Source organism: Schistocerca serialis, chromosome 12 (genome assembly GCF_023864345.2).
Source record: "Schistocerca serialis cubense isolate TAMUIC-IGC-003099 chromosome 12, iqSchSeri2.2, whole genome shotgun sequence".
Classification (NCBI taxonomy): domain Eukaryota; kingdom Metazoa; phylum Arthropoda; class Insecta; order Orthoptera; family Acrididae; genus Schistocerca; species Schistocerca serialis.
The window spans coordinates 110,277,270-110,291,856 of NC_064649.1; the positions used below are offsets into that span (position 1 = coordinate 110,277,270).

The 14,587-nt window shown below is 41.7% G+C and overlaps 1 protein-coding gene across 1 annotated transcript in view; it reads right to left on the bottom strand.

Moving 5' to 3' along the window:
• Positions 1-14,587, bottom strand: part of LOC126427975 (C3 and PZP-like alpha-2-macroglobulin domain-containing protein 8) — an 829,074-nt gene that overhangs the window by 65,833 nt on the left and 748,654 nt on the right. Inside the window, exon 23 of the mRNA XM_050089861.1 lies at positions 7,989-8,204. Coding sequence (XP_049945818.1) covers positions 7,989-8,204 — 216 coding nt within the window. The remainder of the gene's footprint in view (positions 1-7,988; positions 8,205-14,587) is intronic.

Sequence of the window (14,587 nt, forward strand, 5' to 3'; positions counted from 1 at the left end):
AAATGCAGGATGCATGGCACCTGCTACCGATATACAAGGGCGGTTGAGAAAGTAACCTCCGATTGCTCACAGTGCGGGTTGTGGGGGGAGTAGCGACGCCATCTGTGCGTTCACGCACTCAACAGGTCAGTCGGCATCAAGCCGTGGTCGAGTGAACGTCGTACCTGCGCTAGTTTAGTTTTTGTGCCAGTTTGAAATGTGTGCTGCAATAGAAAACCCCGCCAAATGTGAAGTGCGTGCTGTCATAAGGTTTTTTACAGCCAAAGGATATTCTGCAGCAGCTATTCATCGTGAGCTTTGTGCCGTGTACGGACCAAGAGTTATGAGTGAAGGAGTTGTCCGTGAATGGGTACGTTTATTTAAAAGTGGACGAGAAAACGTTCATGATGAAGAGAGGAGTGGTAGACCATCATTGGTGAGTGACGAACTCGTTCAGACAGTTGATGCAAAAGTTCGTGAAAATCGACGTTTCTCAATGTCGGAGTTGTCTACTGGTTTTCCACAGATTTCTAAGACTCTCTTGTACGAGATAGTGACAGCAAGATTGGGTTACCGTAAGTTCTGTGCACGATGGGTGCCCAAAATTCTTACCGACCACCACAAAACTCAAAGAATGGCCTCTGCATTAGACTTTCTGTCACGTTATGAGGACGAAGGAGAATTATTGTTAAACAGAATCGTGACCGGTGACAAAACCTGGATTAAGTACGTAAACCCTGAGACAAAAGAACAATCAAAGATGTGGGCACATTCAAATTCGCCTACCAAACCAAGAAAAGCCCCGCAAGATTTTTCTGCCAGAAAACTGATGGCAACGGTGTTTTGGGATGCCAAAGGGGTGTTGTTGGTTGAATTCATGGAACGTGGTACGACCATTAATCAAGACGTGTACTGTGAAACAATAAAAAAGTTACGACGGGCTATACAGAACAAACGCCGTGGTATGCTGACTTCCGGTATCGTTTTTTTGCACGATAACGTCCGTCCTCACTCTGCTCGCAGAACAACGGCCCTTCTTGAGTCCTTCAAGTGGGACGTTATCAACCATCCACCTTACAGCCCAGACCTGGCGCCAAGTGATTATCACCTCTTCATGCATTTGAAGAAATGGCTCGGGTCACAGCGGTTTTATGACGACGAAGAGCTCAAAGATGCGGTCACAGGCTGGCTCCAGGCACAAGCGGGTGATTTTTATGCAGAAGGAATTTCAAAGCTTGTGAAGAGATACGATAAGTGCCTCAATCGCTATGGAGACTATGTAGAGAAGTAGTGCAAAGATGTAGTTGTAAGATGTATATATTAAAATATTTTTATTTAACTTGGTGTATTTTTTTAAATCAACCGGAGGTTACTTTCTGAACGGCCCTCGTATAACTTTTTTTTAATTGTATGTAAATATTTTTAATTTATATGCTTTCTTTTAATAGGTAAGAACATTGCTTCGCTGTATGTGTACGTTTAGGTAGAAGTCTGTTGACGTTTCATTGGCTCTGAGCACTATGGGACTTAACATCTATGGTCATCAGTCCCCTAGAACTTAGAACTACTTAAACCTAACTAACCTAAGGACATCACACAACACCAGGTCATCACGAGGCAGAGAAAATCCCTGACCCCGCCGGGAATCGAACCCGAGAACCCGGGTGCGGGAAGCGAGAACGCTACCGCACGACCACGAGCTGCGGACTGACGTTTCTTTGTATTTATCTGTGTTTTACTGCGAAACTTATAAGCTCTGGGAAAAAGCCAAAGGAATTGTTATTTGCATCGACTAACAACGATAATAGCCATAGATTTACTAAATAAAAACTAGACCGCGCATTGGCGCTAGTGTCGCGTCCCCACATCGAACGTGATTTGCAGGGAAACAGTGCGTAAACATGGTTCGTTCGTGTGCTGCTTGTAATTGTAACAGTAAGAATGGAAGCAAAGACGAAGACGGAAACTATGTTACATTTCACAGGTCACTCATATCTGGTTGTTTGTTACTTTCTGTTACTTGTATATAATATTTTCATGGAGAAATAACACATCATGAGCTTTTGCTATGGTTGAGGTTTCTCCTTACAAATGATTTTCTAAATCGGAAATGGGTTGTTGCTACTCAGAGAGAGAACTTACAACCGACAGCAAATCATTTACTGTGCTCTCTTCATTTTGAAGAGAATTGTTACATGGGATATTATGTAAATACACGTCAACTTAAGGACGATGCTATACCGACAGTATTTGGATTTCCAACTCATTTGAAAAAGGTATAGTGTTTGCAAAGCCAATTAATGCAAATGCTAAATGTAGGTGACAGCAGATTGTTCTATACCCTAACCTGTTGTCTATATTTACACCTTATACTGTATCTAATAAACTTTCTGCTACAAAAATTGCAAGTTACATAGGGAAAAAGTTGCCGTGTTAGATTACAGACAAAGGTACTTTGTTGCATGTCAAGTACTTATATTGTATTTGCATACAAATTACTAAAAACACGAACAGCGTTAATGTACTAAGTTGAACTGAATGAGGAACTAGGCACATGATAGGTATTTAGATTTTTAATCAAATATATATTACGTATGAATCAGAGATAGGTCGAATAACTGCGTTTAGATGCTTAACATGTGTTGTCAGGTGGTGTTTATACTTAGTAAATGGTCAAATATTTGATCAAATGTTGCAAATTCAACCACTTGCAGAGGTGCTATCAGTGTTAAAAACTAATGTGCGACTGAAATTCCTACGGTATTTAAAGTTATATGGGTTATTACAATTAATTATACCAAAATTCGAGTGTAGACAATACTGTGCTAAACAAAAGTAAGCGTGCAAAATGTACACAGTAGTCGGCAAAAAGCAAACAGGACCTAACAGGAAATTATGTGAATTAAATGATAATCAAAATGATTAATGGAAAATCTCATATAAAGATGTGAAACGAATACTAACAAAGAGATAGAGAGGCTGGCCAGTACTTACCTCTGCTCAGTACAGCCGATAGATACACATAAAACAGAATTGAAAATTTACATTCCTATCTTTCGGAACAAATGTTCCTTCATCGGGGAGGAGAGAGGGGAAAGAAAGGGAAGAAGGGAAAGGAGATTCAGTTACTCACAACCATAAAACACTGAAGAAGAGAAAGTGTTAAGATGACACACGTAAGTGATAGCTAACAAAAGGGACAAAACAATGAAGGTTGTGAGTAACTGAATCTCCTTTCCCTTCTTCCCTTTCTTTCCCCTCTCTCCTCCCCGATGAAGGAACATTTGTTCCGAAAGCTAGGAATGTAAATTTTCAATTCTGTTTTATGTGTATATATCGGCTGTACTGAGCTGAGGTAAGTACTGGCCAGCCCCTCTATCTCTTTGTTAGTATTTGTTTTAAATAATAATCATACTGTCTGCTACTTTCAAAGTTTCGTGTAATTATCTAATGCAAATAGCTCGATGTAAACTCGCTCCACCTTGTCAGGAAAAAGCCTTATATTCTTAAATTTCGCGTCTCTATGCAGACGTATTTCGGAAATTAGGAAACTTCATTCATTTAAGTATACTTTTAAAATAGACTCGAATACTCAGTATTTTTTTAGACAAACATGTGTTTAATTTGTGCTTGCTCTTGTTGCGTCTCATATACTTCAAATCACAACCCCAGTACTAGGATTCATGCCTGGAAATGGCGGCGATCAGCTGCTTCAACTGGGGGACAGTTGCCTCGCTTCTCCGCTACGGCGTGATAGGGGCTTGATAATAGCAGTGCCTGTGCGTTGTAAAATCTTTGGGTAGGGAGTTGTTGCACAGAGCCCGCGGAGAGAGCGGGAGACTGATTCCAGCGCTTGTAGTGTGCGGAAGTGTGGTGTTAACGCTCTCGCAGTAGACAGTACCATTTTCGGCGGCATCATGTACGCTCTGCCGGCCAGACGTCTAGAGCAGGAGTACGAACAGTGGACGGGCGGAAGAGGCTGTATTAATTACGATTGCCCGTTCCTGTAATTAGCCGTGGCCCCACAGGATGCTACCGTCTTCAACAACAGCAGCGGTTCCAGCATCACAGTTTCGTCGTCGGCTCCGAGTTTCGTCGTATCCACAGCACTGAAGTAAGACTGTTCACTGGTAGAAAGTATTAACGGCTAACCCAGCAGCACAACTGTATGTGATTTAATTGATAAGATTTATTTAAATAATAATCAGTTAAACTCAGGGAGATTGTGCCCTCATTGCCCCCAGACCTTGTTACGAAGCAGGATCCTTGTTCCTTTTTTCCCCTAATACGTTAACTGAGTGTTATAAGAAACCAATTGAATAGTTACAGCCAGTTTATTAATGAATAATTACTCTTTGAAAAATTTTAGCCTCAGTCTACATTCAATTAACTGTTGTACAACAGAGGCTTCAGTATATGACTAAAGTAAAGCAATTTCATTTTTCAAGTTTGAGAATCAATCACTGGAAAAAATCCAAATATAAAGTTAAATGCACAAATTAAGAGTGCGTAAGTTTTATTTATTTTACATATAACTTGGAGCACATGGCTGTTTGATTTGGTACATATTCTAGTATTTAATTCTGTTCAAGTCAGTAAAAAAGGCTCAGTTGTTCAGACAATAATATGAAATCCAATTTGCAAAATAAGTAACGGCAATGTAAAAAAGTGCTTGTTTTTTTTCTAAATTTCTTTGATGACATTATGTTGAGGTCACTGAAAGTCATTATTCACGTAACGAAGTTCAGTACTAACATACAGTTTAATTGCATATTTTCAAATCATTACTCGATTGCCTTTTTCAAAATTTAATGCCAAACATAACGTAAGAGTGATTTCTCAGTTTTCTTTATCATTACATACATGTCAGTGTTCAATAATACATGTTTTTCTTTCCCATCATCTTGTACAGGATTTTGGATGTAAATTGCTGTAGTGCGCTGTCGACCGTTAATTACTTCCTTTCCGTTCATTAGTGTAACTTTTGGATTCATGACCAGTGGTACCCATTTCTGTCCAGCGTTGTTCGTGAGTGAATGCACAAAATAACTTTCATTTTCCAAATTATAGCCCTGTTCGGTTTAATTACTTTTATTTTTAATAGACTTTCCATCAGAAGGGTGGGTTGTATACTTTCCTCCTACTTATCGGTATCAATTCTTCGGGAAAGATAGCCTTACACAGTTAAAAAAAGTCCAAGCAATAGACGGTCATATTTAATATCCCAAGCACGATATGCCGATTAGTAAGAGGGAGGTCACAAGTTCGTATGGGACAAAACTGCTGAATTCCTCGGTCCCAGGAGTGGACAACATTCCATTAGAACTACTGACGGCCTTGGGAGAGCCAGTCCAGACAAAACTCTACCGTCTGGTGAGCAAGATGTATGAGACAGGCGAAATACCCTCAGACTTCAAGAAGAATATAATAATTCCAATCCCAAAGAAAGCAGGTGTTGACAGATGTGAAAATTACCGAACAATCAGTTTAATAAGCCACAGCTGCAAAATACTAACGCGAATTCTTTACAGACGAATGGAAAAACTAGTAGAAGCCTACCTTGGGGAAGATCAGTTTGAATTCCGTAGAAATATTGGAACACGTGAGGCAATACTGACCTTACGACTTATCTTAGAAGAAAGATTAAGGAAAGGCAAACCTACGTTTCTAGCATTTGTAGACTTAGAGAAAGCTTTTGACAATGTTGACTGGAATACTCTCTTTCAAATTCTAAAGGTGGCAGGGGTAAAATACAGGGAGCGAAAGGCTATTTACAATTTGTACAGGAACCAGATGGCAGTTATAAGAGTCGAGGGACATGAAATGGAAGCAGCGGTTGGGAAGGGAGTGAGACAGGGTTGTAGCCTCTCTCCGATGTTATTCAATCTGTATATTGAGCAAGCAGTAAAGGAAACAAAAGAACAATTCGGAGTAGGTATTAAAATCCGTGGAGGAGAAATTCAAACTTTGAGGTTCGCCGATGACATTGTAATTCTGTCAGAGACAGCAAAGGACTTGGAGGAGCAGTTGAATGGAATGGACAGTGTCTTGAAAGGAGGTTACAAGATGAACATCAACAAAAGCAAAACGAGGATAATGGAATGTAGTCGAATTAAGTATGGTGATGCTGAGGGAATTAGATTAGGAAATGAGGCACTTAAAGTAGTAAAGGTGGTTTGCTATTTGGGGAGCAAAATAACTGATGATGGTCGAAGTAGAGAGGATATAAAATGTAGACTGGCAATGGCAAGAAAAGCGTTTCTGAAGAAGAGAAATTTGTTAACATCGAGTATAGATTTAAGTGTCAGGAAGTCGTTTCTGAAAGTATTTGTATGGAGTGTAGCCATGTATGGAAGTGAAACATGGACGATAAATAGTTTGGACAAGAAGAGAATAGAAGCTTTCGAAATGTGGTGCTACAGAAGAATGCTGAAGATTAGATGGGTAGATCACATAACTAATGAGGAGGTATTGAATAGAATTGGGGAGCAGAGAAGTTTGTGGCACAACTTGACAAGAAGAAGGGACCGGTTGGTAGGACATGTTCTGAGGCATCAAGGGATCACAAATTTAGCATTGGAGGGCAGTGTGGAGGGTAAAAATCATAGAGGGAGACCAAGAGATGAATACACTAAGCAGATTCAGAAGGATGTGGGTTGCAGTAAGTACTGGGAGATGAAGAAGTTTGCACAGGATAGAGTAGCATGGTGAGCTGCATCAAACCAGTCTCAGGACTGAAGACCACAACAACAACAACGTAGGCTTTCACACTACTTAATCTAAGTTAAATTCACTTACGCTAAGGACAACACACACACAGCCATCCCCGAGGGAGGACTCGAACCTCTGACAGGGGGAGCCGTGCGAAAAGTTGCAAGGTGCCTCAGACAGATTCGAGATGTACGCGCCCCGGTTCTCAGCTACGCTACAGAATTCAGGGCTACGCTACAATTCAATTTATTTGTGAAAATACAATGTACAATCTCCTACAAATTTCACATATTCACAAGTACCTTTACCTTTAATCCATATAAAAACAGTTTCATTAACAGATATCTTACGTCTATTACGTGTATACAAGGAAAAGGGTGAGGGTGACATATATGTTGATTTGCCAAAGTCTTTATTAGCATTTTCAGTAACATGATATGTTCGGTATGCTATGATGTCACGATCAAAAGTTGCACCCCGCGCGGCCGTGATGGCGTGGTGACCCATTTCATTGCATAACAGGACTCCCTTGGTTGTCATCTGCGACCCTCTTACAGCGCACCAGTGTGTCGATGACATTTTATGTTCAGTTTTGTTACCTTTCATGGCAAACCATCCTGGACTTACATTTCAGCAATGTAATGCCTGTCCACACAAGGCGAAAGTTTCTGATCCTTATCTTCTTGTTTGCCAAACTCTTCGTTGGCCAGCAAGGTCGCCAGATCTCTGGTTCTGAGCACTATGGGACTTAACATCTGAGGTCATCAGTCCCCTAGACTTATAACTACTTAAACCTAACTAACCAAAGGACATCACACACATTCATGCCCGAGGCAGGATTCGAACCTGCGACTGTAGCAGCAGTCAGATCTCTCCCCAGTTGAGAACTTTTGGAGAATTACAGGTAGGGTCTCGAAGCAGCTCGGGATTTTGATGTTCTACCGCACAAATTAGACAGAGTCTACCATGATCCCCCTATAGAGGACATCCAGCAACTCTTTACACGAACGTCAAGCTGAATAACTGTTTGTGTAAGACCAGAGGCGGACGAACACATTATTGTCTTGCTCAATATGCAAAGGTCATTGTCTTGAATATATCATCCAATTTTAATGAAATTGTAAGCGTTTATTTGCCTGAACATGAACATCGCATCCTCCCATTTTGGTCCAATTCAGATAATTCCTTGGTACGTTGTCTATTTCTCTTGGAAAGTGTTTGTAACCATCGATGGAGCACAGTTGTAAGGTGCATATTGTTAAGAATGGAGTGTGGTTGAGAAGCAGTGGTGTCGTTACCTGCACGGTGGCACAGCCGGCGCCAGTGGCATAGACGAACACCTTGGTGGGCAGGCTGGGCAGCGGCAGCGCCCTGGCTGGCTGGGTTCCCGGTCTCAGCTCCAGGGTGTCGGTCAGCTCCATGCCGGACGTGGCCAGCGAGACGGTCAGCGCGCGCTCCCGGTCCTGGGCCACCGACGACAGCTGCCACAGCGCGCGCACGCACAGGTACACCAGCTGCCGAGACAGGAGGGATGTCCAATGTACCAATGTAGTCATGTTCCAAACAGGTGCTGTAGAAGCTACTCTGTGGAAAAGAAGGCTGATATGGTGCCCAAGGGGGTGGATAGAAACTAGAGCATACAGTTGCCACAGTAGGTGCACATACAGGTACACGAGCTGTAGAGAGAGGGCACAATGTAATCATAGTCTGGGCAGGCGCTGTAGGAGCTGTTGTCTGGAGGAGAAGGAAGGGCTAAAAAGGGAGGACTCGAACCTCTGGCAGGAGGGACTCTGCAAGGGCAGATGTGATCACTGAAGTTCATGAAATTGGATATATGGTACTAGCATTGCTGCCACAGTGAACACACATATGGGGACAGCAGCTGTGGAGTGAGGGCCCAATGTAGTCATTGTCTGGGTAGGCAATCTAGGAGCTGTTGTCTGAAGGAGAAGAAAGGACCTGTTTGAGGGTGTGGACGATGAAGGGGATAGATAAATACTAGACCACACAGCTGCCACTGTAGGTACATACACAGGTATGATGGCTGTGGAGAAGGGTGCAGTGTTATTATGGTGTGCGCAGGTGTTGTAGAAACAGCTGTCTGGAGGTGAGGGGAGGGTTGATGTGACATGTGAGTTCCTAAGGGATCAAACTGCTGAGGTCATCAGTCCCTGGACTTACACACTAAACGGACTTAAACTGTGCTAAGAACAAAACACACATCCGCGGCCAAGGGAGGACTCGAACCTCTGGCAGGAGGGACTGTGCAAGGGCGGATGTGAGCACTGAAGTCCATGAACATGGGTATATGGTACTAGTATTGCTGCCACAGTGAACACACATATGGGGACACCAGCTGTGGAGTGAGGGCCCAATGTAGTAATAGTCTGGGCAGGCACTGTAGGAGCTGTTGTCTGGAGGAGAAGGAAGGGCTTGTTTGAGGGTGTGAAGGATGAAGGGGGTAGATAAATACTATAGCACACATCTGCAACTGTAGGTACATGCATAGGTGTGCTAGCTGTGGACAAGGGTGCAGTGTAGTCATGGTCTGGGCAGGTGCTGTCTGGAGGTGAAGGGAGGGCTGTTGTTGTTGTTGTTGTTGTTGTGTCTTCAGTCCTGAGACTGGTTTGATGCAGCTCTCCATGCTGCTCTATCCTGTGCAAGCTTCTTCATCTCCCAGTACCTACTGCAACCTACATCCTTCTGAATCTGCTTAGTGTATTCATCTCTTGGCCTCCCTCTACGATTTTTACCCTCCACGCTGCCCTCCAATGCCAAATTTGTGATCCCTTGATGCCTCAAAACATGTCCTACCAACCGATCCCTTCTTCTAGTCAAGTTGTGCCACAAACTTCTCTGCTAACCAATCCTATTCAGTACCTCCTCATTAGTTACGTGATCTACCCACCTTATCTTCGGCATTCTCCTGTAGCACCACATTTCGAAAGCTTCTATTCTCTTCTTGTCCAAACTAGTTATCGTCCATGTTTCACTTCCATACATGGCTACACTCCATACAAATACTTTCAGAAATGATTTCCTGACACTTAAATCTATACTCGACGTTAACAAATATCTCTTCTTCAGAAACGATTTCCTTGCCATTGCCAGTCTACATTTTATATCCTCTCTCCTTCGACCATCATCAGTTATTTTGCTCCCCAAATAGCAAAACTCCTTTACTACTTTAAGTGTCTCATTTCCTAATCTAATCCCCTCAGCATCACCCGATTTAATTTGACTACATTCCATTATCCTCTTTTTGCTTTTGTTGATGTTCATCTTATATCCTCCTTTCAATACACTGACCATTCCGTTCAACTGCTCTTCCAAGTCCTTTGCTGTCTCTGACAGAATTACAATGTCATCGGCGAATCTTAAAGTTTTTATTACTTCTCCATGAATTTTAATACCTACTCCGAATTTCTTTGGTTTCCTTTACTGCTTGCTCAATATACAGATTAAATAACATCGGGGAGAGGCTACAACCCTGTCTCACTCCTTTCCCAACCACTGCTTCCCTTTCATGCCCCTCGACTCTTATAACTGCCATCTGGTTTCTGTACAAATTGTAAATAGTCTTTCAGTCCCTGTATTTTACCCCTGCCACCTTCAGAATTTGAAAGAGAGTATTCCAGTTAACATTGTCAAAAGCTTTCTCTAATCTACAAATGCTAGAAACATAGGTTTGCCTTTTCTTAATCTTTCTTCTAAGATAAGTCGTAAGGTTAGTATCGCCTCACGTGTTCCAACATTTCTAGGAATCCAAACTGATCTTCCCCGAGGTCCGCTTCTACCAGTTTTTCCATTCGTCTGTAAAGAATTCGCGTTAGTATTTTGCAGCTGTGACTTATTAAACGGATAGTTCGGTAATTTTCACATCTGTCAACACCTGCTTTCTTTGGGCTTGGAATTATTATATTCTTCTTGAAGTCTGAGGGTATTTGGCCTGTCTCATACATTTTGCTCACCAGATGGTACAGTTTTGTCAGGACTGGCTATCCCAAGGCCATCAGTAGTTCTAATGGAATGTTATCTACTCCCGGGGCCTTGTTTCGACTCAGGTCTTTCAGTGCTCCGTCAAACTCTTCACGCAGTATCTTATCTCCCATTTCGTCTTCATCTACATCCTCTTCCATTTCCATAATATTGTCCTCAAGCACATCGCCCTTGTATAAACCCTCTATATACTCCTTCCACCTTTCTGCCTTCCCTTCTTTGCTTAGAACTGGGTTGCCATCTGAGTTCTTGATATTCATACAAGTGGTTCTCTTCTCTCCAAAGGTCTCTTTAATTTTCCTGTAGGCGGTATCTATCTTACCCCTAGTGAGACAAGCCTCTACATCCTTATATTTGTCCTCTAGCCATCCCTGCTTAGCCATTTTGCACTTCCTGTCAATCTCATTTTTGAGACGTTTGTATTCCTTTTTGCCTGCTTCATTTACTGCATTTTTATATTTTCTCCTTTCATCAATTAAATTCAATATTTCTTCTGTTACCCAAGGATTTCAATTAGCCCTCGTCTTTTTACCTACTTGATCGTCTGCTGCCTTCACTACTTCATCCCTCAGAGCTACCCATTCTTCTTCTACTGTATTTCTTTCCCCCATTCCTGTCAATTGTTCCCTTATGCTCTCCCTGAAACTCTCTACAACCTCTGGTTCTTTTAGTTTATCCAGGTCCCATCTCCTTCAATTCCCACCTTTTTGCAGTTTCTTCAGTTTCAATCTGCAGTTCATAACCAATAGATTGTGGTCAGAATCCACATCTGCCCCTGGAAATGTCTTACAATTTAAAACCTGGTTCCTAAATCTCTGTCTTACTATTATATAATCTATCTGATACCTTTTAGTATCTCCAGGATTCTTCCAGGTATACAACCTTCTTTTATAATTCTTGAACCAAGTGTTAGCTATGATTAAGTCATGCTCTGTGCAAAATTCTACTAGACGGCTTCCTCTTTCATTTCTTCTCCCCAATCCATATTCACCTACTATGTTTCCTTCTCTCCCTTTTCCTACTAACGAATTCCAGTCACCCATGACTATTAAATTTTCGTCTCCTTTCACTACCTGAATAATTTCTTTTATCTCGTCATACATTTCATCTTGTTTGAGGGTGTGAAAGATGAAGGGGATAAATAAATACTAGACCACACAGCTGCCACTGTAGGTACATACGTAGGTATGATAGCTGTGGAGAAGGGTGCAGTGTAGTCATGGTCTGGGCAGGTGCTGTAGAAGCTGCTGCCTGGAGGTGAAGAGAGGGCTGATGTGAGCGCTGAAGTCCGTGGGGACAGATATATGGTACCTGTATTGCTGCCACAGAAAGTACACATAGGGGGTCACCAGCAGTAGAGAGAGGACCTAATGTAGTCACAGTCCATGCAGCAATTGTGATAGCTACTGTCCGGAGGAGATAGCTGGTGTAAATTTGTTCAAGGGGATTACTAGGTGCTATGTGGACAGTGGCCACGATGCTTTTTGGCACAGGTACACCATGTGCACAGGGAGGTGCAACTGTAGTTGTGGGAGATGGTGTCTGAAAGTGAAAGGAGGGCTGGTGTGATGCTATCAGAGGAATTGGGTACAAACTACAAGTAGAGCTACTATAGTGTTGACAATCAGGTAAACCAGCTACAGAGTGCTGCAGAAACTAATGCCTGGCAGTGAAAGAGGGCTGGTTTGTGGACACAAATGTCTTGCACCAGCCACGGAAAATTACACCTCAGATCATTTACATGTCTGCCAATTGTGTGTATGTGTTTGAAGTTACAATCACATCAGACCATGTCTTCTGAGGCCTTCACTGTTTTTATCAGACAGTATATATGTTAAACATTTGTATGGATACACATCATACATTTACAAAACTTACAGGCTTCTCTGTCAAAATAGCTTAATTCTGTGTTTATATTCAAGAATTCCTCTACAATCTCTAAGAAGTTGTTCAGGAGAAACATCTTTACCCTACATTTGAAAACAGTTTTTCTGTCTGTCAGATATTTTATTTCCATGAGTAGATTGTGGAAGAATTTCCTACATGCGTAGTTCATCCCTTTTTGCGCCAATGTCCATTTCATTGAAGGTAATGCAGATCATTCTTCCTTCATTTTTACTGGTGAAAATGTCTGTTACTCTCAAGCTCTGGTGGATTGTTGATAACAAATTTCACAAGGAAATGAATTTACTGTGAGTGTGGTGAGTATACACAGCTAAAGAGATATCTACAAGATGTACGTTCGTGAACCTCAAAACTAATTTTAATTACTTTCTTTTGTATGCTTAATACTTTCTGCCTAAGCGAGGAGCTGCCCCAGAATATTATCCTACAAGATATCAGTGAATGAATATTTGCACAGTGCTTTAAGGGGGGGTAGGACGTCAAACGGACCGACTTGGAGCAGGAGAGGCACCACAGGACATTTTAATTTCCACTGTCTATTCTTTTACAAATAAATTCATAGAACTTTGTCAGCATGACCAGGAAGGATTCAGAATTCACACTCATAGCAGTGGAAGTTCGAGAACATAACGAAATAATTTTTTTTACATGTGAAATTTCATCATTTTTTTCACTTACTAATAGCAGTATTTGTTGCTATAAGTACACTTTTCTTCATAAGTAAGAGAGATACTTCGATGAATTGCGCACAGCATACAAACCATGCTTGAAGGTGTATGAAACTCTAGAAATTTCGAAATCTATTAAAAACTGTGGTAAAAATTGAGGTAATTATCTATAAAATTTTTGTTTTTCCTAAACATGAAGTTTAAATTATAACAGTTCATTCGTTTTTTCATAAATTAAATAAGTTCTAGAGTTTCATACACCTGTGAGTATGGTATGCATGATGTGTAAAATACATTGAAGACTCCCTCTAACTAATGAAGAAAAGTGTACCTATAGCAACAAATACTGCCATTAGTAAGTGAAAAAATGATGAAATTTCACGCGTAAAAAAAAAATTTATTTTTTATGTTTTCGAACTTTCACTGCAATGAGTGTGAATCCTGAATCCTTCCTGCTGATGCTGACAAAGTTTTGTGAATTTATTTGTAAAAGTATAGACACTGAAAATTAAAATGTCCTGTGGTGCCTCTCCTGCTCCAAGTCGGGCCGTTTGACGTCCTACCCCCCTTAATGTACTGATTTCTGCATTACCAGAGAGGGCACAATGTAATCGTGGTAGAGACAGTAGCTACTATGCGGTGCTGGTGGAAGGGGTGATGTGAAGACATCCAAGTTGATGGACAGATACTGCAAGACGGCTGTAGGCAAGTGAGTGAAGTGCCTCTATTTCAAAATACGAGGTCTGTTCAAAAAATTCATGAAATTTGTCCAAAATATTTTTCTATGCTCACGTTCAGTTGTTGTGCATTGTCTTCTTCGAAATACTCTTTTCCGCTCCCAACGCTGTTTCCACTCCCAGAAGCGGTATCTTGATACGTCTCTTGGTGGGCCACATGAAGCACTGTCTGCGAATTTTCTTTTATCTCATCTACCACTGCAAATTTTCGTCCTTTCAACCGGGTTTTCAACTTTGGGAAAAGAAAAAAGTCCGGAGGGTCCAGGTCTGGAGAGTACGGAGGATGAGGCAGCACAGCGATTTCGTTGTTTGTGCAACAGTCACGCACCAACAGGAATGAATATGTGGGTGCGTTATCGTGACGTAACAGCCATGAATTTTCTCGCCACTTCTCAAGCCGTTTCCTTCTCAAATTTTCCCGCAGGCGTCGCAACACGTCCCGACAGTACCATCGATTAACAGTTTGTCCCTGTGGCATGAGTACATGACGAACTAATCCTTCAAAAACAAATATCAGCATGGCTTTGAGACTTTACCTGACCTGACGAGCTTGTTTTGGTCTTGGAGAACCTTTCTCGACTCACTGTG